The sequence below is a fragment of the Centrocercus urophasianus genome, unplaced genomic scaffold (assembly GCF_019232065.1).
Source record: "Centrocercus urophasianus isolate 14NV4802_14NV808 unplaced genomic scaffold, USGS_Curo_1.0 seq_1086, whole genome shotgun sequence".
In the NCBI taxonomy this organism is placed as follows: domain Eukaryota; kingdom Metazoa; phylum Chordata; class Aves; order Galliformes; family Phasianidae; genus Centrocercus; species Centrocercus urophasianus.
Genome location: NW_024884238.1, coordinates 1 through 25,060, shown reverse-complemented (window position 1 = coordinate 25,060; position 25,060 = coordinate 1). Strand labels below are relative to the sequence as shown.

The 25,060-nt window shown below is 47.8% G+C and overlaps 1 protein-coding gene across 1 annotated transcript; it reads left to right on the top strand.

Moving 5' to 3' along the window:
- Nucleotides 1–4,352: 4,352 nt before the first annotated feature.
- On the top strand, nt 4,353–23,121 carry LOC122167961 (myotubularin-related protein 9-like). The gene is made up of 7 exons (XM_042832947.1): nt 4,353–4,613; nt 7,740–7,848; nt 8,224–8,349; nt 16,884–17,057; nt 19,029–19,246; nt 20,793–20,954; nt 22,803–23,121. The coding sequence occupies exons 1-7, from the start codon at nt 4,429–4,431 to the stop codon at nt 22,960–22,962; spliced, it is 1,134 nt and encodes a 377-aa protein (XP_042688881.1). The 5' UTR covers nt 4,353–4,428; the 3' UTR covers nt 22,963–23,121.
- Nucleotides 23,122–25,060: the final 1,939 nt, after the last annotated feature.

The following is a 25,060-nucleotide window of genomic DNA, read 5'->3' as shown; positions in this document are numbered from 1 at the left end:
CCAGATGAGTCTCCTTGCAAGCCCCTGCAGGATGTGTGAGACATGGCCAGGAAGCAGACGGCTGGACATTTAGGGACCTGGAAGGAGGACTGTTGGGCATATAGCAGAGTGCTGCCTCAGCTGCATCTCCTCCTGCCTGGACATCTTCTCAATGTATAGGCTACCGCTGCTTGAGAGGATTGCTGTTTCTTAGGAGGTTCTATAGGAGTAATTAACAACTGCGTGGAGTTTTAACAAGTGGTGGATTCTGAAATGGGGATGGGGCAGCACTGGCTGTTTGAACAGACTGAGAGGAAAGTGGTTGGGGAGCAGCCCCACAGAAAGAGATCTGGGGGTCCTGTGTGGAGCCAGGAGTTGGGCTTAGGTCCTTGTGAGTCCTTTCCTACTGGGGATATTCTACGATTCTTTGGAGCTGCCAGCCTTCATGAACTGGAGAACTCTGATTAACCCATTACCTGCTTTTTTGCACCAGAGATATGTTGTACTCTTCATCATGTCCTGCATATTCTCTGCTCTTTAGAAGATCGTAGTGACACTTAACGACTGCAATACCAGGCATTGTTGCAGAACTCCAGGAGGAGTCTGCTCCAAACTTTCCTGCTCTTTATTTCACAGGAGGGACAACAAGCCTTGGAGAATGGTCAGGCTCAAGTGGGGAGAGAACTGAACCAATTTATTTTTTGACCTGGCCTTGAGCATCTCTAAGGATGGGGCATAAGGAAGAAGGGGCTGTATGGAGATGACTCTCCTGTGGCTGAAGGTATCACCATAGCACCAGCCCTCCTGAAATGGCTTTTTTTTATCTTGTTTTTACCTTGGTGGCTTCAGATCTACAAGATGGATGGGAGTCAAACAGGAGCTGAGCAGCACAGCAAATGTGTAGGGCTGTCACCCTCTCTGCTCCCTGTGGTTTGGTCTTGGAAATGATGGCAGATGGAACTAGAAATGAGGGCAGGTAAAATGAATACTGGTTCCCAAGAGCATATGCTTTTCATTTTCTTTTCCAGGTTTGTTTAGTCAGTTAAGCCAAGGATTTCTGTTGGACAGCTGTACCCACACCATGCACTTGCATGGAAACCTCCACTGTGAATCATAGAATCATGGAATCACATAATGCCTTGAGTTGGAAAGGACCTCAAGGATCATCAAACTCCAACCCCCCACCACAGGCAGGGCCACCAACTTCCACATCCTCCACATTTAATACCAGACCAGGCTGCCCAGGGCCCCATCCAACCTGGCCTTGAACACCTCCAGGGATGCACCTGTCATGGTAAGGGACATTGAAGCAGCTCTTTGTTGTGAGCCAGGACAAGCTGTGTAGGCAAGCAGCACTTTAATGCTACCCCTCATGACCTAAAGGTGAGAGAATTTGTTTTAGGTCTGGATTCCCACCAAAGGCTTCCCAAGCTATCATGCAAAATGCAGAAAGAAATGGTACAGTGCTGCTTTGAGGCCATCCCAGTACTGCTCTAAAAAAGAGCAGACACATTTTTAAGTTACACACTGGACTGCCATGCTCTAGTAGCTCCAGAACTGGGACAGAACTCTCTTTTCTCTTAGAGTAGCTGATGATGTGGGGCAGTGCCAACACTAGAAGAAGAGTATTAAACTCTCTTATTGTGACCCTTTGCCTGTATCTGTGAGAAGAAAATGCCATTAATTAGACTTTCAAATTATGCTCAGATATAGAAATCATCTAAATTGCCAGCATTAATAAGACACGCAAGGAAGAGCCTGGACAAACTGAGAGTGAACTCACCAACAGAGGGGATTATACAAATTCAGGTCACTGTACCTAAATAGCCCTGCAGTCTCTCTCCTGTGCCATTGTCTAGAACTGGCTGTCATCAAAAGCTGTCTGTTTGCATCTGCACTGATAGTTCCATGCTGTTTCCATCATGTGGGGACTAAACAGCCTTGAACTTGCCCCACCAAGGTAATCGTAGGTAGGATGGTATGAAGCAACTATTCTTCTTTGACAAAGAGAGCTGTGTCTGATAACACAATCTTCATGCTTTATTATTCTCCAGAGATAAGCAGATTGAGGAACTGGAGCTTCTTGTGCTGAGCAAGACCTGTGGTTCTACACCAGTGCCCACACCTTGTGTGGCCAGTGTGCTGCAAAGCAGGCAGAGCTCCTCTTCTGCAGTCAGCTGGTAGCTGCCTTTGTCCTGTGCCACTGCTGAGAAGCTCCCTTCTGTCTGGGAGCCCTTCTCAGTATATATGCCAAATTTCAGTACTATCCAACTCAAAACTCTAACTTTACTGAAATAACCCAGCAGAGGGGTGGCCAGCAGGAACAGGGAGGTGATTGTCCCCCTCTACTCTGCTCTTGTGAGGCCCCATCTGGAGCACTGTGTCCAGGTCTGGAGCCCGCAGTACAAAAAAGACAGGGAGCTGTTGGAGAGGGTGCAGAGGAGCCACAAAGATGATCAGGGGGCTGCAACACCTCCCAAGTGAAGACAAGCTGAGGGAGCTGGGCTTGTTCAGCCTGGAGAAAAGAAGGCTGCAAGGTTACCTCAATGCAGCCTTTCAGTACCTAAATGGAGCCTACAAACAGGAGGGGAATCAACTCTTTGAAAGGGTAGATAACAGCAGGACAAGGGGAAATGGTTTTAATTTGAGGGAGGGAAGATTGAGGTTGGATGTCAGGGGGAAGTTCTTTGCTATGAGAGTGGTGAGGTGCTGGAATGAGATCAGGAATTGTGGGGATGTGGCACTAAGGAGTGTGGGCAATGGGTATGGTGGGGGTGGGCTAGGGTTAGGCTTGGGGATCTCAGAGGTCTTTTCCAATCTTAATGGTTCTCTAACCATTAAGGCATCTCATGCCATGGAGTATCAGCTACAGTCAGTTCTTCTGACACTGAGAAAGTTTCAGGATGACGCACAGGATGATGCTACCACATTGCTGCCCCATGGAAGGAGCACAGGGAAAAGCATGCAGTCACACACACTGAAAGCCCACACAGTTCTAACCCCTGCCCTGGGCTGGGTGCCCCCCAGCAGCTCAAACTGCCTAGGGCCCATCCGTGGCCTTGAGCAGGGATGGAGCAGCCACTGCTCTGGCCAGCAGTGCCGGGGCATCACTGTCCCCTGAAAACTCAGATTATGGCACAGGCTGGGACTTAGGTTTGAAAGATAAAGTGGATTTATACCAGAATTTTCAAAGAGCTTTTTGGAGATGAAAGGCTGAGTAACCTGGGTCTGTTCAGCCTGAGGAAAAGAAGATTGAGAGGGGATCTGATCAATGTTTATAAATATCTGGATGGTGGAAGGCAAATGGATGAGGTCAGGATCTTCTTGGTGGCACGTAGCAATAGGACATGGAGCAATGGCCTAAAACTTGAACACAGGAAGTTTTGTACAGACATGCAGAACTTTGCAGTAAGGGTGACAGAGCACTGGCACAGGCTGCCCAGAGAGGTGGTGGAGTCTCCTTCTATGGAGATATTCAAGACCTGTCTAGATACCAACCTATGTGACCTATTGTAGGGAACTGCTTTAGCAGGGGGTTGGCTTCTATGATCCCTTGAGGTCCCTTCCAACCCCGGCAGTGCTGGGATTCTGATGATAGAGAAGAAAGCCAGAAGCAGGCTGTGTTTTCCCCAGGCAAAGAGCGGCAGGCAGTGCTTGGCACGCACCTCGAGGGCTGTGTTCAGATTTGGGCACCTCACTATAGAAAGACATCGAGGCCTGTAGTGTGTGCAGAGCAGGGCAATGGAGCTGTGAGGGGTCTGGAGCACAAGTGTTACGAGGAGTGCTTGAGGGAGCTGGGATGAGTCAGTCTGGAGCTGAAGAGCTCAGGGAGACCTCACTGCTCCTGAAAGGAGGTGTGGTGAGGTGGGGTGGCGACAGGACGAGAAACATTTGTCCTCATAAAGAGCGGTGATGCAGGGGCACAGCTGCAGGGAGGTGGTGGGCTCACCGTCCAAGGAGGTGCTCAGAACCGTGGGGATGTGGCACTGCGGGACACAGTGGGCATGGTGGGTTGGGCTGGACTTGGACTCGGGGATCTTAGCGGTCTTTCTCAACGTGAATGATTCCGTTCTTCTACAAACACCGGGCGGGCGATGGGCGTTGGGCGGACTGCGCACTCCTCCACGCCCTCCTCAGCCCCGCCCACCGCGCCTCCATGCCCACCCTGTGCCGCGGAACGCGCGGCCGCAGGGCGCGTTGTGCGCCGGACCGATGAGGAGAGGCACTTCCGGTAGAGGCGGGGTTCCTCCCCCCCCCCAGCACGCCCACTCGGACCGCTATTGGTCAGCGGTGCGTCACATGATCGCCGCCTCGTCCCGTTAGCGGTGGACGATCCGCCCGTTCCACTTCCGCTCCGCTCGGCGCCTCCCGCCGGCCCGGGGGTGCTGGCGGCGGCGGCCTGGCCCCCCTCGGCCCCGGGACTCTCGGTTTCCTTCATTCCCTGCCAGCATGGAGTTCGCCGAGCTGATCAAGACTCCCCGGGCGGACAACGCCGTCCTGCACCGGCCCTTCCACCCTACCGTGGAGGGAACGCTGTGCCTCACCGGGCACCACCTCATTTTCTCCTCTCGGCGCCAGGATAACGAGGAGGAGCTGTGGCTGCTGCATTCCAATATCGACTGCATTGAGAAAAGGTGCGGGCCTTCCCGCCTGCCTCCCTGCCCTCCTGCGCGGTTGTCTCGGGGTTCGGCGGGCTCCATTCTGGTTTCTCCAGGCTTGTTCAGCCTGCAGAAAAGAAGGCTGCGGGGTGACCTCATTGCAGCCTTCAGTACCTAAAGGGAGCCTACAAACAGGAGGGGAGTCAACTCTTTATAAGGGTAGATAACAGCAGGACAAGGGGAAATGGCTTTAAGTTGAGTGAGGGAAGATTGAGGTTGGATGTCGGGGAAATTCTTTACAGAGAGAGTGGTGAGGTGCTGGAACAGCTGCCCAGAGAGGCTGTGATGCCCCGTCCATCCCTGGAGGTGTTCAAGGCCAGGTTGGATGGGGCCCTGGGCAGCCTGGGCTGCTCTGAAATGTGGAGGTTGGCAGGCCTGCCTGTGGCAGGGAGTTGGAGCTTCGTGATCCTTGAGGTCCGTTCCAACCCAAGCTATTCTGTGATTCTCCCCCCTGCTGTTGCAGGAATTATTAGCACTTAGCATTGTGATGCTTCTTGCTGGGATGGTATGGTGAAGCTGTGTTGTGGCTCTGCAGTGGCACTTTACCCTCGCCCATCTCCTTTTGTCACAGGAGCTTCGGAGATGAATCTTCTCCACATTGTTTCTGTTCTGTGCTGTTTCTTCACTGTGCTTCCCTTGTTCTGTTGAGTGACAGACCCCTTTCTGGCCATAACCCTGTGCTGCTTCACTGTTGTCCTTTTCTCAGTTTGGTAATATAATACAGATCTCCCCTGTTTTCCTCTTCTAAAGCAATCTGGAGAAATAGGTTTCCCCTCTGACAAAAGCAGGAAAGATCCAGTAGCAGTGGCTATAAAAATCAGGCTTTCTCACAATGGCTAAAGGACTTGGCACTGGTTAACTTTGTTCCTTTGGCTCTGATTTCTCCCAGTGTTTCTGAGAAATGCTGTTTCCTGGCCTGAGGGTGGAGAGGAACAGAGTGAAACCTAAGGAAATCTGCTCCCATCTGGCACTGCTCAGTCATCAGGGAGGTTTGGCCTTGTCCTCATGGCTGCTGCTACTAAACCAGCTATAGCTCTGTCTCATAAAATGATTATGAAGAAGCTTCTGTTTCTTTTTCATAGAATCATAGAATGGCCTGGGTTGCAAAGGCCCACAATGCTCATCCAGTTCCAACCCCCTGCTGTGTGCAGGTCACCAACCAGCAGCCCAGGCTTCCCAGAGCCACATCCAGCCTGGCCTTGAATGCCTGCAGGGATGGGGCATCCACAGCCTCCTTGGGCAACCTGTTCCAGTGCCTCACCACCCTCTGGGGGAAAAAATTCCTCCTAAAATCCAACCTAAACCTCCCCTGTCTCACTTTAAAACCATTCCTCCTTATCCCATCCCTTGTAAACAGCTGGTCCCCTCCTGTTTATACTCCCTTCAACTACTGGATGGCCACAGTGAGGTCTTTATGGAGCCTTCTCTTCTCTAAAGGGTTTCTGAGTTTCACCCAAAAAGTACATTGTTAATACCAAAGCAACGAGGAGTGTTAAAAGGTCTCTGGAGTGGATATTTTCCTCCCTGAGAATGGCTTTGTGTGAGTAATTGTCCATGTACAAAAGGATGGGAGAACATGTTCTTCTCAGTGCTTGAGGGAATGCAATAAGAAGGCTCTTCAAGCCAATAAGGATTGTAGGAATCTCCTCTTTGGCACAGCCTCAGGTTATTAGTGACTACAGCCCTGGTACCATGTCAGGTTTGTTATCTCTCCTCCCACTTTCATGGTTTGTATTCTGTCTGAAAGTGTTTTCATTACTTACCAGCCCTCAGGATGCTCTTCAACTTCTGGTGGTTTTTCCTGCAACTTAATATGACCTTACAGGTCCTTTTTATGGGGTTACTGAGAAGAGAAGCAGTCTCAAGTAATCTCACATGGAGCTTTTCCTTAAAGTAACAGGGAAAGGGAGTGGTGCTCTGCTGGTTCTGCACATTGGGAGTCTGAAATTGCATGTGCTTTTTGCAGTGCTGTGCACAGAGCAGCTATGTTGGAGATGCAGAAGTACCTCAAAATGCCTCTAGTTCTTCCTTCAGCAGTGCTAAAATCATAATAGGTTCTGCATGCTGACCTTGGCACTGAAGAAATAGATGATCTCCTTTCAGCTGAAGTAATTTCTAAATTACAGGCATTTCTCACAACCCTGGTGAGGCAACCACAGCTTAGCAACAGTCTCCCTTTAGGGCAGTACAGCTCTGACCCTGTATGTGTGCTCTGACTGAAACCTGGCCCTTCAGTTTTCATCTGCTTCTGTTTCTTGCATCACCCATGGCTGCTGGAAGTGCTCTTCTGGTGAATGAGGAAACTTTGCTGCTCTTCCTTAGCCTTCTGTTTTGCAAACTGATATCTGTGTTGTTTCTGTGAATGCTGCTGACAACTTTAAGTGGGGGAAAAACCACCCCTTTTCTGCTCAGGCATCACCCAGCTTTCAGATACGCTAGGAAGACTGGAGAGGGCGTCTGTGTGCTGTGTTTACTTTGCAGCATAGAGCTTTTCTGGTTTGCTTTGTAAATGCCTGTGATAAGAGCTTAGCTTCTGAGGTTTGCAGAACAGATACCTGCAGTGCTGTGGAGCTCTCCGAAACCAAACCTGTTTGTTAAAGGGATGTAATATAGCCAGCCTGAAATGTTTTAAAAATGAAATTCTGCTCACTTGTTTCCAGCTGTCCTTGAAGTTTCAGCATATCACTTTAAGGAGGCTGAGAACTTCATGGAATCATAGAAATGGTTTGGGTTGGAAGGAACTCTTAAGATCACCCAGTTCCAACCCCCTGCTATAGGCAGGGATACCTCCCTCTAGACTAGGGTTGCTCACAGCCCCATCCAACCTGGCCCTGAATGCTTCCAGTCTTATCAGACCAGAAGGTGCCCCTTCTTTTGTATTTTAAAGCAAAGTTGGGATGAAAGTCTTCTCCATCCTGTAATGCCACACCACACAGATGAAATAAAGCAGAGTCCATCTTGAAAACTACCAAATGTATATACATTTTGGAAAGGTGATAGTGCATGTGTTGTACAGGAATTACTGCTAATGGCATTTTGTCTTGTGGGAGAAGCTGTAATACTTCCTCACGTTCTGAAAAGGCTCTTCATGTCTTGCTCTAGGTTTCTGGGCTCAGTGGGGACCATCATTATAAAATGCAAAGATCTGCGAATTATTCAGCTGGATATTCCTGGAATGGAGGAGTGTCTGAACATTGCTAGCTCTATTGAGGTAAGAATTTATAATGGTAAGCATGGATTCTCAGACCTCTGCTGTAGCTCTTCTCAAGTAAGGGGGTAAATGGCATGTAGGACATGTCCTGTTCTTTATTGTGCTGTTAAATATCGTGGCTTGCTCAAGGTTACTATGCAGGCAAATCCTCTATTATGGTTAGATGATTATCAGCTTTCTTGTGATATGTGGCTATATGGCTGCTAAACTACCCTTCAGGAGACTGTATTTCAACCTTGGCAGCTGTGTACTTTTGGATCACTTAAGTTTATTAAGCTTTCATCACCAGTATTAGAGAAAAAACATACAGAAAGTGGTGTTTTAGAGGAAAATGTTTGAATCTCAGCCACGTGTTTATTCCTCTCACCCACACAGGCACTTTCTACGTTGGATTCTGTCACTCTTATGTACCCGTTCTTCTACCGGCCCATGTTTGAAATTGTTGAAGATGGATGGAGTGCTTTTCTGCCCGAGAAAGAGTTTGAAGTCCTCATGTCAGTGGTAAGTTGAATTTAAAGGCTTGCACAGGCACTTGGGTATACTTGTACAAGTAGTTCTTGAATACAACTTGGAGAAGTGAAGGCTCTGGGGGGACCTCATTGTGACCTTCCAGTACTTGAAGGGAGTATAAACAGGAGGGGGAACGGCTGTTTGTGAGGGTGGATGGTGATGGGACAAGGGGGAATGGTTTAAACTGAGACAGGGGAGGTTTAGGTTGGATTTTAGGAGGAAGTTTTTCCCCCAGAGGCTGGTGAGGCACTGGCACAGGTTGCCCAAGGAGGCTGTGGATGCCCCATCCCTGCAGGCATTCAAGGCCAGGCTGGATGTGGCTCTGGGCAGCCTGGGCTGCTGGTTGGTGACCTGCACACAGCAGGGGGTTGGAACTGGATGAGCACTGTGGGCCTTTGCAACCCAGGCCATTCTGTGATTCTATGAAGAGTTTTCCTCCTATAGTGTCTGGTCTGAAAATCTGATTCTAATAGCTGTCCAGTGCCTGGATAGGAAAGGAGTGTTGTTCCAGTATTCTCTCTGAATATCAGGCATTTCTGTTTCTGCTAAATATTACCATCTGGTGTACAGATTTCATTGTACAAATGGAGTTCTGAGGCTCATGTAAATGCTGACTGGGAAGACAGACATCTTCTGTCCTTTGGAGATGGCTGCTTCGTTGTAAGAATTAATTCAGGATCTCTGGCATGGGTTTGCTCAAGTTAATTTTGCATGTGGAGGAGGGTAAATCTTTGTCAACCTCTTACCTGAAACAAGACATCTTTAAACAAATAAATCTACAAAAAATCTTTAAAAATTAGTACTAATTTCTTAGCTTTGAGGTTGATATATCGATGCCCAATTCCAAATACTCTTTGCTCTAGCTTATGCTGGGGAAATACTGGGATTGTTCAGTGGAGAGGATTTCTAGTTGCGTTCCTCCAGGTGCTATGAACACATGTTGATGTTATTTTGGTACCTGAAGGGTAGCAACTGTTCATAGATTCTCTGAATATCCCAGATTGGAAGGGACTTCAAGGATCGTCAAGCTCCAACCCCCTGCCACATGCAGGGCCACCAACCTCCACATTTCACAGCACCCCAGGCTGCCCAGGGCCCCATCCAACCTGGCCTTGAACACCTCCAGGGATGGATGGGGCATCACAGCCTCTCTGGGCAGCTGTTCCAGCACCTCACCACTCTCATAATAAAGAACTTCCCCTGATGTCCAACCTCAATCTTCCCTCCCTCAGCTTCAAACCATTTCCCCTCATCCTACGCGTATCAACCCTTTCAAAGAGTTGATTCCCCTCCTGTTTGTAGGCTCCCTTTAGGTACTGAAAGGCTGCCATGAGGTCACCCCACAGCCTTCTTTTCTCCAGGCTGAACAAGCCCAGCTCCCTCAGCCTGTCTTCATTGGGGAGGTGCTCCAGCCCTCAATTCTTGTGGAATTTCATGTTGAATCTCTTCATTTTAGGATGCTGAGTTTGATGCAGTGGGAGATGGCTGCACCCTGTCTGTTTTAACAGTGCCTTGGGTTAGCCTCTCTGCTCCAAGTCTGTTTCACATTAAGTGTGTGCTTGCTGCATCATCTTGGCTTTCTGAGCCTACATCCATTAGTACAACATCAAAGAATATTGATTTTTTTTTTTAATTTTTTTTTTTTAATCTGCAGTCCAGCCTATCTGCAGGATTTGTTGCTTCCTGTTTGAGTAATAACTGGATCTGATTAGCTTGGCTGGATTCCTGTGGTGAGATCACTAGGAAATTAAGGGAGTTCAGGGATCTTTCTTTTTTTGGTCTCATAATTAGAGTACTGTCACTTGTCCTAGCTTTACCTGCTGTCAGAAGTCATGCAAGCTGATCTGTTACAATAACCAGCACCACAGCTTTTGTTTTAATTGCAGTTGGGTGAGTCAAGCATATAATCAGAGCACTCTCCTGTTGGGAGGCTAAGAAGTGGATGTCCAGCCCAGCAGAGGAAACATGCAGGCATTTCAGTGGGAATCAAAAGGAGGGGAACAGAAGCAGGTCCTGTGTGATGGGAGGATGTGTGAGAGCAGGAAGGCAGCAGCAGGAGACCTCGGAGCTCAGTGAGAGGATGCTTTCCTTTTTATGAGTATTTGAAAACCTTTTTAGATTTCAGGCATTGGCTCACTGCTGACTTCTGAATGTTCCAGCACAGAGATGCAGCTGCTAACACACATCTATTGGTTTTTCTTACAGAGAGGTAAAAGTGCTCGGATAACTTCTTTTGTGGACCTCTCAGCTTTCTGAACATATGCTTTTTGCAAGGCTTATATTTAAAAACCTCATTATTTGTAGTGCTGTGTCTCAATGGCAATGATTCATTCCTTTCAAAGAAGTATTTTTAAGAGTTGTTGATTAATTCTTGGCTTTTAACCCCAAACTTTGTCATTTCTTTCCATTTTTTTAAAGAAATGCAGACAAAAGCCATGTTCAGTTGACTTACTTTCCCTAAACAACAGGCAAATACTGTTGAGCAAACACTTTTTGTTCTGGAAGTAAGCTTCTGTGAGAGATTACAACAAGTGACCAATTGTTCTTTTTCTGTTAAGTCAAAAGAATGGAATTAAGGAGGTTGTTTCCTCTCTTTTATGTTATCTATCTGTATGTGTGGTGCCTTCCCTTCCTCTATATGGCAGCACCTCATCAGCCATGCTAGTTCTAATAGTGCATTCAACAACTGTCTGTTACAGGACAGTTTTAAAGCTCTGAGATGCTTGAAATGACAAAGTATACAAGTTAGAATTTAAAAAAGATGACATAATATGTTGCTTTGTTTTTTTTTTTACTGTGATATTTTGCTGTGTAATAACAGTCTATTTATCTTGACTGATGTTGTTCTCCCAACACTGAGACTTGCCTGTGTGGTTCCTGATGCTTTGGTCTGGTGGAATCTCTCATAGAATCATATGATTCACCTAGCATTGCTTCCAGACCTTGACAGACAGCACTCCCCATTCTAGCTCAGGTTTGGGATTTGGGAGGCTGTTCCTCTGCCACGCATTCTCGCCTTCAATCCACAAAGGATTTCATTTGATCTGAAGAAAACAGAGCGATTTACTAATTTGAGTGTGCTGTCATTTGTTGGGGAATGTTGCAGAATGTGATATTTATTTTCTAAGGAATAATGTCCAGCACAGGGCAGCAGGATTCTCATCAAGCACTGACTCCTTTAGCAGCTATTCTGCTATACCCAACAAATGGACAGAGTAGTTCAGCTGAGAATTAGTCAGAGAAGTACTGGGCTGATGCTTTGTATAAATGTCACAGGAGCAGAGCAGAAAGTCCAGAGTGCTTGCAGGCTCCAAACTGCTGTGCTGTCAGATCACAGAATCACAGAATGGCCGGGGTTGGAAGGGACCTCGAGGATCACGAAGCTCCAACCCCCTTGCCAACATGCAGGGCCACCAACCTCCATGTTTAATGCTAAACCAGGCTGCCCAGGGCCCCATCCAACCTGGCCTTGAACACCTCCAAGGATGGGGCATCCACAGCCTCTCTGGGCAGCTGTTCCAGCACCTCACCACTCTCTGGGTAAAGAATTTCCCCCTGATGTCCAACCTAAATCTTCACTCCATCAACTTGAAACCATTTCCCCTCATCCTACACGTATGAACTCTTTCAAAGAGTTGATTCCCCCCTGTCTGTAGGCTCCCTTTAGTTACTGAAGGCTGCCATGAGGTCACCCCCCAGCCTTCTTTTCTCCAGGCTGAACAAGCCCAGCTCCCTCAGCCTGTCCTCATAGGGGAGGTGTTGCAGCCCGCTGATCATCTTTGTGGCTCCTCTGCACCCTCTCCAACAGCTCCCTGTCTTTTTTGTACTGCGGGCTCCACACTTGGACACAGTATTGCAGATGGGGCCTCACAGATGAGACTTTAGAGACAAATGTGTGTGAGGAGTTGAGGACAGTGAGTGGCTGAATGGGATTAGAATACCCAACTGGATTTTCCAGTTGTCTGAGTGATCAGAGGAGAGCTAATAGATGGAGATGGACAGGCTTCCCTTCTGCTCACTTGTAGGACTGCAGCATACTGTGAACTGTATCTCTGAAAATGCAGCTTCCTCTTAAAGTTAAATGAAAAGGCCCTGAAAAGTTGGTACATGAACAATGTAATCAACACAAGAGTATGTCATTGTCACCAAATTGGGTTCTTTTTTTCCTTAGTGATTGTAGAAAAGAGCTTAGAATCATAGAATCACAAAGTTGGAAACGACCTATAAGATCATCCAGTCCAACCATCTCCTCATCACCATTGCCACCACCAGCACTAAACCATATCACACAGCACGTCATCCAGATGCCTCTTGAACGCTGCCAGGGATGGTGACTCCACCACCTCCCTGGGCAGCCATTCCAGTGCCTGACCACCCTCTGAGAGAAGAAGTTCTTCCTTATGTCCAACCTAAACCTCCTCTGGTACAACTCGTGGCCATTGCCCCGTGTCCTGCTCGTTGCCAGGGAGAAGAGGCCAAATCCCTCTTCGCCACAACCTCCCTTCAGGAAGTTGTAGAGTGCAATGAGGTCTCCCCTGAGCCTCCTCTTCTCCATACTGAACAATCCCAGCTCCCTCAGCCACTCCTCATAAGACTTGTGCTCCAGACCCCTCACCAGTTTCGTTGCCCTTCTCTGCACACGCTCCAGGACCTCAACATCTTTCCTGCAGTGAGGAGCCCAAAACTGAACACAGCACTCGAGGTGCGGCCTCACCAGTGCTGAGTACAGGGGATGCTCACCTCCCTGCTCCTGCTGGCCACACTATTTCTGATGCAGGCCAGGATGCCGTTGGCCCTCTTGGCCACCTGGGCACACTGTTGGCTCATGTTCAGCCGAGCATCAACCAACACCCCCAGGTCCTTCTCTTCTTCACACTCATCCCCAAGCCTGTAATGCTGCATGGGGTTGTTGTGCCCAAAGTGCAGAACCTGACACTTGGCCTTGTTGAACCTCATCCCATTCACCTCAGCCCAGTGGTCCAGCCTGTCTAAATCCCTCTGCAGGGCCTCCCTGCCCTCAGGCAGATCCACATCACCTCCCAGCTTGGTGTCATCTGCAAATTTACTGAGGGTGCACTCAACACCCATCTATTAATATCAGTAAAGATATTAAACAAGATGGGCCCCAGTACTGAGCCCTGGGGGACACCACTTGAAACAGGTCTCCAGCTGGACTTCACTCCATTCACCACGACCCGCTGGGCACGGCCCTCAGCCAGTTCCTTACCCAAAGAAGGTCCAGACCACAGGCAGCCAGTTTCCCCAGAAGAAGCCTGTGAGAGACTGTGTCAAAGGCTTTGCTGAAGTCCAGGTAGACTACATCAACAGCCCTTCCCTCATCTACCAGACTGGTCACCCAGTCATAGAAGGAGATGAGGTTGGTCAAGCACAACATGCCTTTCACACACCCATGCTGGCTGGGCTTGATCCCCTGGACACCATGCACATGCCATGCAATCTCATCCAAGATGATTTGCTCCATAACTTTCCCTGGTACCAAGGTCAGGCTAACAGGCCTATAGTTCCCCGGATCCTCCTTATGGCCCTTCTTGAAGATGGGAGTCACATCAGCAAGCCTCCAATCCTCTGGGACCTCACCAGTTAACCAGGAGAGTTGATAGATGGCCGAGAGGGGCTCAGCAATCACCCCTGCCAGCTCCCTCAGCACCCGAGGGTGCAGCCCATCCAGTCCCATGGACTTGTGACGGTCCAGATGGAGGAGAAGCTCTAAAGGTCTTAGAATCCTGGACAGCTTTTATTTACCCGTCCTGGAGTTTATTATGGGTAACTGAATTTTCTGGCTCACTTTGCATCAGTGTAGATTTTACTTCTGTCAGACAAGGATCAATCTTGGCATCTGTTGTTACCCTTCCCATCTCTGCACAAACTGTTGCAGGGCTTGCAGCCATCTGCCTGTTCCTGGTAGGGACTCCTATTGCTGCTTTGCAGGGTTCTTCTAGCTCCGTGTAGGCTTCTAGTGCTCTTCTAAGTCTTATTAGCAGAGCCCAAATTACTTCATACTCTGTTTTGTTGGCAGTGACCTCTTCTAGCAATGATAAGCTTTTGGGAGGAAGGATAACTATTGCTCTAGCCTTCCAGTAACATTTGAAAGTTGCTATCTCTAAAAAGTAGTGAGACAAACAAAGTAGAAATGTGAGAATCTCATACTAACACTGACTACCTTTCTTCCTTTGGAGTCTTCTCTTCCCTTTTTGTGCTCATTCCATGATCCTTTGCACTTCCAGCCTTAACTGGAATTTGGTTTTGAGGCTTCTTCAAGCACAGATCCCTTGCTGGGATAAGTTCATGCTGGAGTAAGCTTTGACAGCTCTGCAGGGGGTAACTGGATCTCTGCAGAAGTGGCCATGCTGCAGAAGGCAAATAGTGCTAATTGCTGCCATTCTCCTCTTCCTTGCCATATAGATTACAACTGGATAACATAACAGTATCTGTCTCATGTTATAAATGGTGAGGAGAGGCAGTTGTGGACAGAGTGAAGTTACCAGTGGAGATAAATCAGGTTGCTGCTTTCGTTCCCTGTCATGCTGGGGATATCAGTGACAGCCAGTCTCTCCAAAAGTGTACTGCAGAGTTTTGATTCTGCCTTCCCTGCATCCTATGTGACAGTAAAATATTTGTCAGTTCCTTTCTATGTCCATGCATATTATTTTCCATTGTAAATAAGTTGTGGATGGTCATCTCAAATGTGCTGTAATTTGACACAGGCACCCCAATGAGCTCTAAAAACATCCTTTCTGATGCACCAAAAGCAGAGCTGTCACTAGTCAGCCTCTCATATGCAATCAAGGCATTTTTCATCTCTTCCTGTGATGCGTTTGCCAGAGGCAGTTTAACTTTGGCATCTGGAAAAGACTTTACTCCTTAGTGTAGATATTCAAAGAAGCTGTCTTGAGCTAAATGAACTGAACCCAGTTAGCAGTTGCTGTCCTTGATAATACACACAGTTGCATTTTCCAGCATCTTTCTTAGTCTGCCTCCAAAAGACAGTTTTGCTGCCCCTTGGGTCCCGCATCCCTCGCACTGCATCTGTTGATGATGAAGCCATGTCATGGATTGGATCAGCTTGTTCATCTGGTGGGAATGCCTCCTTGCAAGGAAACACTTCTAAATTGATCCAGTGAGCTGAGCAAGAAGCTTTGCATGATTGGGTATCAGTCAGGAGGTGTAAGGCTGACCTTCCTGAAGGCATTCAAGGCCAGGCTGGATGTGGCTCTGGGCAGCCTGATCTAATGGCTGAGGGCCCTGCACGTAGCGGGGGGGGGGTTGCAACTAGATGATCTTTGAGGCCTTTTTCAACCCAGGCCATTCTATGATTCTATGAATCAGTTTTCTTCATATGATCACAGACAGAAAGTCTGCCTCTAGTCAAAGCCTGCAACGCTTTGCTGTCCTAGGATGGTGTCAGTGCTGGGCTGAGCATGCAGGCTGGGTTTGTCCAAGGCTTCAGGTAGGGCAGCATCCAGCCTGGACTTCAGTGAGAGCCTCTCATCAGTGAGACCACTTGTTGACCTTTGATTTTACCTGAAATGGAGCCAACTGTCGTGTGTGACCCGAGGTATCTGATAGCCCATGTGTTCTGCCAGCTGCTTGTTGGAAATAGCACCGGCTGAATGCTGGCAGCCTGCAGGTTCTTGCACAAGCATTGGGCTGCTGGAAGCTGGACAATTATGTAATAGGAGTTCACTTTGTGCTCAGATGCTGGGGTGGTTCTAGGAAGTGCTTTTGGGGAAGGAGCTGTAGGGCTTTACATAAAGCAGAGCCCAGACTAAAGGTGTGAAATTGCAATTTTAACCTCAAAGCAGCTTCATCACCTGAAATGGGTGAACGTTTTTACCTTTCTTGGCCTTCTTTGCCCTGTGGGCAGCAGAGAACTGAAGTGTTAGCAGCTCCAGTCTCAGTGTAGTTATAGGTTTGAGTATATGTTACTTGTACTTTATTTTTTTTAATTGAAATCCATGGTTACAATGGTGTTTATGCATTCCTGTTCTGAGGTCACTCTGGGAGTGAGATGCTGTACTGTCTCTCTAAGACTGAAGTTGCCTGCTTAGTAACTTAGACCATAGTGTGTACTGCAGGTATGTTTCTTGCTGTGCCTGTGAAATAATTCAAAGCCACAACCACATATTTCTGACCACATGGATGAATTTTGTGCTGTTGGACGGTATGGAAAAACTAAATCAGGAGCTGTTGTTGAACAAATTGCACCCCTCAAGAAGCACAGTCATCTCAGTGCTTCGCAGGCAGCAGAAGAGATGACCAGCATGCTGGGGTAATGAGCTTCTGGGGGCTGCTGCAGCATGGTTGCAAACAGCATCAGGAGATTGGGGTTTTTTGGGGGAGGAAAGGATCAGTCAGCAATTCTATAAGTGGATGCTAGAAGGGCTGTAGGCAGGGATATCCCTTCTGTATCTGATGTGGAAGCTCCTTTTCCTTAGTAAGCCTTACTGTAGGAGTAACAGCCTGTGTGTTCTGACCCAATGCCTGTATGTGCTCATCTCTTTCAGACAGATCAATGGCGTCTAAGCTACATCAATAAGGACTTCTCCATCTGCCCTTCCTACCCTCCAGTGGTTGTTGTCCCCAAATCCATCAGTGATGAAACACTTAAGAAGGTTGCAGCGTATCGCCACGGCGGTCGCTTCCCGGTCCTCAGCTATTATCATAAGAAGAACAGCATGGTAAGCTGCATCTGTTAGTTGCTCGTACCTGAAAGAGGCATATAAACCTGCTCAGATCTCGTCAGCCTTCTTTAATGACAAACAACTTGTGCTCTAGACTTAATGCAGTTCATGAGACGTTCTCTCGTATTATTTTCCAACTTATTTTTAAGCTTCGAAACTGCTTCTGGGTGATGGAATGAGTAATCTCCAGCTTAGAAGTAGCTATTAATATGCTTGTTTGGGCACATACATGGCATGAGCTTGTCTCATCTTGCCCTTAGCGCTGTGAGCTTGTAAAGCCATAATTGGCACCCTAACTTGCTTTATCTGCCAAGAGGCTTCGTACTGAAAGGATGGCAGAAACCACATTGTCCTGTCTCTGGGTGATGGCTGCCTTCTTCACAGTGGAACTGTGGTGACAGCAAGTGTGCACGGAGCCAGCACTGCTTCTGCTGTGTAACTGTTGGTTGAGTGATCAGAACAATCTGTTCTCCAAGCCTTTCAGTATAATATGTTTCAGGAGCAGCAAAATCCTGCTGTTGCACAGACTCCAGGAAGTGATACGTTATAATTAAATGTACTTTATGAAATCATTGAGTAATTCTCTGTATTTTGCTGATGTAGTCAGTTCTGAGGATGTTGGGGTACCCAGCTTGCATCCTTGATCCAGGTTCCTGGGTCAGATGCTGTGTTTTTACCTCCCACGGACAAGGTTTGTAAGGACACCTGATCTAATCCTGCACTACTCTACTTTTGTGACTGTTTTTTTTTTGCCTCCAATTTCCTAAGTCATACACTCAGCTCTTTCTCTGCTTGGATGAAACCTGTTGAAGGAAGACTTGTGCAGTCACCCGTCTGAATTGTTCATGTTTCGGGTGTGAGGAATGTAACAGCATTTGTCTCAGTGCGTGAACTTGTGACAGTAAAGCTGTCTGTCGTGTTGCTCTCTTGGCTTTGGGCTCTCAGTGCAGCTGGGGGTGCTGACTGGCTGCCCTCACCTCTTAAATGCTTCAGCTGTTGGCATGCAGCAGAACTCTAGTTTGAAAGGCAATTACGAAAGAAAAATCTCAGCTAATAGATCTGTAGAACCAGGGCTTACTCGTGTAGCTGCTGAGTAGAACTATTCCTAACTTACCTGCATCTTTAGCAGCTGGATGACTCGAGTGACACACAGATTTGGAAAGAGACTTTAAAAACGATGATCCTAAAAACATTGGTTTGTGAAGGAATCGTCAGCAGGAGTTTGTGAAGATGGCCCTGCAATAATAATTAAAGGGATTAGGTCTCTGAGGAGTCTAATGTAAGAGGTGCTCTGCCAAATGATTGCATGACTTTTGAATAAGCTCGGTCTCTGCACTTGAAAGAATGGAAGATTCAGGACAAGGGGAAACAGGAGAAACAGAGAAACGTGTGGTAGTGTTTTTGTGCATCAAACAGTGCAGACAAGCACATTTTTCTGATTGTCCTGATGTTGTGGATCAAACTTGAAGTAGATATAAGAAGTGCAGTGGGATGAGGGGTCTGTTTGAATCATGGAATGGCCTGGGTTGCAAAGGCCCACAGTGCTCATCCAGTCCCAACCCCCTGCTGTGTGCAGGTCACCAACCAGCAGCCCAGGCTGCCCAGAGCCACATCCAGCCTGGCCTTGAATGCCTGCAGGGATGGGGCATCCACAGCCTCCTTGGGCAACCTGTGCCAGTGCCTCACCACCCTCTGGGGGAAAAACTTCCTCCTCAGATCCAACCTCAACCTCCCCTGTCTCAGTTTAAAACCATTCCCCCTTATCCTATCACCATCCACCCTCATAAACAGCTGCTCCCCCTCCTCTTTATAGGCTCTTCTCAAATATTGGAAGGACACCACAGAAAAACTGCAGATCCAGGAGTGCTCCATTTGCATTTTCCTCTCTGAGCAGATACGTAAGAAGCTCCTAAAGGTTGAGAGCCTTAAGACTCTTGTTTCCTAATTTGGGATTACTTGTCTCCACAGGTCATGATGCGAAGCAGCCAGCCTCTGACAGGTACAAATGGGAGACGCTGTAAAGAAGATGAGAAACTTGTTAATGCCACTCTTCGTCCTGGGAAGCGTGGGTACATCATTGACACGAGGTCCCTGAGTGCTGCCCAGCAGGCCAAGGCCAAAGGAGGAGGCTTTGAACAAGAAGTGTATTATCCCCAGTGGAGGAGGATTCACAGGTGCATAGAGAGGTGGGTGAGATCACACAGGCCCTCTTCTGCACTGGACTTTGTAGGGTTGTGTTGGCAGAGCCATGCCAGCTCCATGGAATAATTGTCTTCTGTAAGACATGGCTGTGCATCTTGATTGTTGTCAGTAGGGTTGCATTCTAGCAAAATGAAGGTTTTTGGCTTTGGAAAGCTGTGCTGAGTTCCTTGTTTTGAACGGCTTGCTGCTGCAGGTTTCAGATATTTTGCAATCTCCCTGTGCCATCTATGTTTCTGGTCATCCATAGTTGCCATCCAGCTTTCCTCTTTGCAGTGCACAGGAATGAAGAAGTCCTTTGCTAGAGAATTGCTACAGGTGAGGTCTTGAGCGTGGCTGTCACAACTTTGTATCCAGTACTTTTCTCTGGAAATGTAATACTTTATTGGCTGTGTGGTGACAAGTTACTGGAGTAAACAGACCTTTGATCTGACTTTGTTCAACTGCTCCTAAGCCTTGGTTTTGGGGAGTCTTTCTATATGGGCACGCAGTAATGTTGCTGGATCTGTTGGAAGTCAGTTACTCTTCTTACTTGCTGTGTAGGCTAGCTTCTGAGGAGCTAATAGGATTTTCCTATCCTCTACTTCGAATTGTTAGGTTTTGCTTCTCAAAACTGTATGGAATTGAGCTTGACGTTGGTTACTTTGCAGGTAGATGGTAGGCATCAGGTTTATTCATTCCTCTCTCTGCATTTCTTGTAAGGTTTTTTAATCTTTTTGAGGTCTGCTCTACTGGCTGCATCCTTTGTTACCCTGAGCACGTGCTGGAGTCAGTGTGAAGTGACATCTGATCCATTTGTAGTTTGAGGCTTCTGGATGGCATGTTGTGACGTAGGGCCAGAGAAGCAGCTCACTTTACCACTGCATGCAGAATGCCAGCTTTCCAGATCTTGAGGATGCACTACAACAACTGCAAAAGTGAAACAAAATGCATTCCCTCTCCCTGTCCTTTTCACCTTCTGCCTTATTAACTTAGCCAAACTCATCTTCGTGTGGTCCCACATTGCGAAGCTGAGTCTGGCGTAGAGTTGTGAGTTGCAGTGGGAGTTATGTGATGAATGGCTTTTGGGTTACTTATTGCAGCTCTGCAGGTTAAAGCAGCTAGGATAATAGGAAACAAAACACTTGAAGCTTGGCTCATGCTTGCTAATGTCCATGCCAGACTGCAGCAACACGTGTATTTGCTAACAAGGCTGCTGAAGCACTTTGCATATAAAGTGTAGGTATGGCTGAATGCAGGCAGAGCTCAGATCTGAGCTCTGTTGTAATACCCCACAAAGCAATTTGCTTTGAAATGGAAGAGACAACTTCTGTCCAGACAGTGGTGTTCTGCTGGCAGCTAGCCATGGCTTGGGATTCCTGGTGAAAGCAGGCTCTGAATAACCACATGACATCTCTGGGGTCATCCTTCCTCATGTAACTGTGTATAACTCTCAGTGCTTCATTTTGGTATCAGTAATTCTGAGATCAATGTGTGTCTTGTCTGTTTTTCTGCATTACTGCTAATATTTTCAATATTTTGCCCTTCCCAAAGGTTTAATATTCTGCAGGAAAGCCTCATCAAACTCGTAGAAGCTTGCAATGACCAGTCACACAACATGGACCGCTGGCTCAGTAAACTGGAAGCTTCCAACTGGATGACTTACATCAAGGAGATACTCACTGCAGCTTGCCTAGCTGCTCAGTGTATTGATAGGTAAAGCTTTTTATTTCTTATTCAGAGAGCCTAAGGTTTCTCATTCACTGGTTAGAAGAATTGTTAAATACATTTATTTCCTGTTTAGGTGTTAAGCATTTTTTCAACTGGAAGCTTCCAGTACCCCAGGTCACTTTCAGGCTGCTTCTAGGAGAAATGGATTTCTTTATTATTCCCCTGGGAATTGGTCCATTGCAAAGAGCTCTCAACCTTTATCCCCATAGTCTATCTGAGCAATCTTGCTCATTCATTCTAAGTGTTTGTGACCTCTTCTAACCTAATGTTTCTTTAATAAATGCTCCTAACTTGACTAACTTGTCCTCAAGCTTGAGAGAGAAGCTTCATGTCAGGTGTCAGGATTTAAGACCAAATTTAGGGGTGTAAATGCAGTCTTTTTGTGGCCCTGGAAGGAGAAGGCCTTTCTCAAGGCTGAAGAACCCCTCGCGTTTCGTAGCAGCTTGGGAACATTACACAGTTACACAAGCAAAGCTGAAATGCAGCCTCATTGGTAGAATAGCATTACTGCATTGAAATATGAGCTACTGTGCCTTCTAAAAGCGCTGATGGTATCTGTTTAGTTATAGGCTGTGCCAGGAAAGGATGGCTCTCAAATCAATGGCTTTATCTGTAATTCTTTCCCCTTGTGTACATTCAGAAAAATCAGTGATGAAACTCCTCTGGCTTCTTGGGAGAGCAGACGGTTTTGTCATTTTTAACCTCTCCTTTTTTCTGTTTCCTGGAGTTCTGACGTGCCAGCACCAATCTGATGCCTTGCCTGCCTCGCTTGGAGGCTGGTGATGGCAGCTGAGCTGATAAAAGTGGCTCAGTTATGTTGGCTCCAGGGAGGGAATGGCTGGAACATCTTTCTGGGGCAAAAAAGATGAAATGTAAAACTGTTATCCCCATGTGCTCTGCTTTGATGAGAGCATAGGCTTGGTGATTGACTTCTGCAGTTGTGCTTGGCAGTGAAGGGGCCTCTGCCTCTGTCTGGGGGAGGAGCAGAGAAAATATCTGAAGATCATCTGAACTGTTGAAGCACTGGATTTATTTTAGGTTTAGGACTGTAAACAAAGATGTTGCAATGTTTAAGGTATGCATTTATTACTGCTTTTCAATTCAAAAACATCTGTCTGCTTCTCAGATGGAGCTGTTTTACCCAAGCTTTGCTGCTATACTTGGGTATCTGCAGAGAAACAAGTACAGTGAATCTCCTTTCTATGTAATGATGCTAGCAGAATTGAGACATCAGTTCAAGGTCTGGGAGGAGTTAAGGGATATAAGTGCCATTTAATACCATCCAGTCTTTCCTTCATGAGTACTTAAATTCAGTTCTGGAAGTATATCCAAATATGGCCTGGGATGGAGGAAGAGGGGAGGGAATCAGATGTCTTGGGGTGTGGGTCATGTGAACCCCTAGCAGTGTGCAAGACCTTCCTGTCCCAGACTGCCACATGTTTTGCTCCTCATGTTCTGCTGCTTCACTTGTGCTGGCTGGTGAGCAGGAAGCCTTTGTTCTTGGCTCTTAGACAAGCTTTCTTGCTCAGGACAAACAATTTGTCTCCCTTTCTGGAGACCAAGCTCTGCCTTTCTTCCTTCTTTCTCCTGAACTGGCTTGCTTCTCTTTCAGGAAACACCAGTTAAGGTGCAGGTGTGAGCAAGAATCTCACAGTACTGTTTTACAGAACACTTGGGAAGATGATCCATCTTCAGAGGGTATGGGAGCATTTCAGAGTACTTAGCAAAACCATAAATGATGAGCAAAGTCTAATGTGTTGGCATCCACTGGGGCGTGTTTATGGGATGTGTTCTGCTCATTCATACTGTTATTCCCTTCCATCTTTCTCACAGGGAAGGTGCATCAGTGTTGGTTCATGGGACTGAAGGAACTGATTCAACACTCCAGGTAACTTCTCTGGCACAGATTATCTTGGATCCAGACTGCAGGACCATACAAGGCTTTGAATCTCTTCTTGTCAGGGAGTGGCTACAGGTAAGTCCTGGTGGATAAAATGTCAATCTGTTCTCTTGGCATTTGCATTGGGAAATGGCCTGAGAGGCAGTAAGCAGGTTACACCTTGGTGTACATGTGTGAACAAACAGTCCTTGTCTGAAGAAGCAGAATCACAGAATTGCCAGGATTGGAAGGGACCTCAAGGATCGTCAAGCTCCAACCTCCCTGCCACAGGCAGGGCAACCAACCTCCACGTTTCATAGCAGCCCAGGCTGCCCAGGGCCCCATCCAACCTGGCCTTGAACACCTCCAGGGATGGACGGGGCATCCACAGCCTCTCTGGGCAGCTGTTCCAGCACCTCACCACTCTCATAATAAAGGACTTCCCCCTGACATCCAACCTCAATCTTCCCTCCCTCAACTTCAAACCATTTCCCCTTGTCCTGCTGTTATCTACCCTTTCAAAGAGTTGATTCCCCTCCTGTTTGTAGGCTCCCTGTAGGTACTGAAAGGCTGCCATGAGGTCACCCCGCAGCCTTCTATTCTCCAGGCTGAACAAGCCCAGCTCCCTCAGCCTGTCTTCATAGGGGAGGTGTTGCAGCCCCCTGATCACCTTTGTGGCTCCTCTGCACCCTCTCCAACAGCTCCCTGTCTTTCTTGTACTGGGGGCTGCAGACCTGGACACAGTGCTCCAGATGGGGCCTCACAAGAGCAGAGTAGAGGGGGACAATCACCTCCCTGTCCCTGCTGGCCACCCCTCTGCTGATGGAGCCCAGGACACCATTTGCTTTCCGAGCTGCGAGAACACACTGCTGGCTCATGTTAAGCTTTTCATCCATCAGGACCCCCAGGTCCTTCCCCACAGGGCTGCTCTCAAGCACCGCTCCTTCCAGTCTGTACGGATGCCTGGGATTCCTCCAGCCCAAGTGCCAAACTCTGCACTTTGCTGTGTTGAACCTCATCAGGTTCACCCGGGCCCACCTTTCCAGCCTGCTGAGGTCCCTCTGAATGGCATCCCTTCCTTCCATGATGTCAACCGCACCACTCAGCCTGGTGCTGTCAGCAAACTTTCTGAGGATGCACTCGATTCCATAGTTGATGCTATTGATGAAGATGTTACAGAGCACCGGTCCCAAGACAGAGCCCTGGGGGACGCCGCTCGTTACCGGGCTCCACCTGGACACAGAGCCATTGATGACCACCCTCTGTCTGCAGCCCTTTCTACCAGTTTCTTATACATAGAGTGGTCCACCCATCAAATCCACATCCCTCCAATTTGGAGATGAGGATGTGGTGGGGGACCGTGTCAAAGGCCTTGCTCAAGTCCAGGTAAATGACATCAGTCACCTTTCCCTTGTCCACTGATGCCGTCACTCCATCACTGAAGGCCACCAGATTGGTTAAGCACGACCTTCCCCTGGTGAAGCCATGCTGGCTGCCTCAGATCACACGCTCATTCCTCATATGATCAAGCATGTCATCCAGGAGGATCTGTTCCATGATCTTCCCAGGCACAGAGATGAGACTCACTGGCCTGTAGTTCCCCAGGTCCTCCTTGCTCCCCTTCTTGTAAATGGGAGTGATGTCACCCTTCTTCCAGTCACCCAGGACCTCACCTGACAGCCATGACTTTTCAAATACGATGGAGAGCAGCTCGGCAACCACCTCAGCCAGCTCCTTCAGAACCCTGGGATGCAGCCATCCGGCCCATAGACCTGTACACATTCAGTCTCATGAGGTGATCTCGGACTTGTTCTGCCCTTACAGTGGGGGGGATTTACTGCCCAGGTCCCCACCCAGAGGTTTAGGGATGCAGGGCTCAGGGACGTGAGAAATACTGGAATCCTGGCCACCAGTGAAGACTGAGGCAAAGAACTCATTCAGTACCTCAGCCATTTCTTCATCCATTGAAGACAGTTCTCCCTTTACATTTACCACAGGAGGCACACTAGCTTTGACCTGTTTCTTCTGGCCAATGTACCTGTAGAGTCTTCCTATTTACAAGGGGATTACAAGGGTGGATAGTGATAGGACAAGGGGGAATGGTCTTAAGCTGAGACAGGGGAGGTTTAGGTTGGATATGAGGAGGAAGTTTTTCCCCAGAGGGTGGTGAGGCACTGGAACAGGTTGCCCAAGGAGGCTGTGGATGCCCCAT

Coding starts and splice junctions, on each gene's coding strand:
- LOC122167961 (XM_042832947.1), top strand. CDS start 4,429: ATGGAGTTCGCCGAGCTGATCAAGACTCCCCGGGCGGACAACGCCGTC. Junction 7,849..8,223: donor ACATTGCTAGCTCTATTGAG/GTAAGAATTTAT, acceptor TCACCCACACAG/GCACTTTCTACGTTGGATTC. Junction 20,955..22,802: donor GCTGCTCAGTGTATTGATAG/GTAAAGCTTTTT, acceptor TCTTTCTCACAG/GGAAGGTGCATCAGTGTTGG.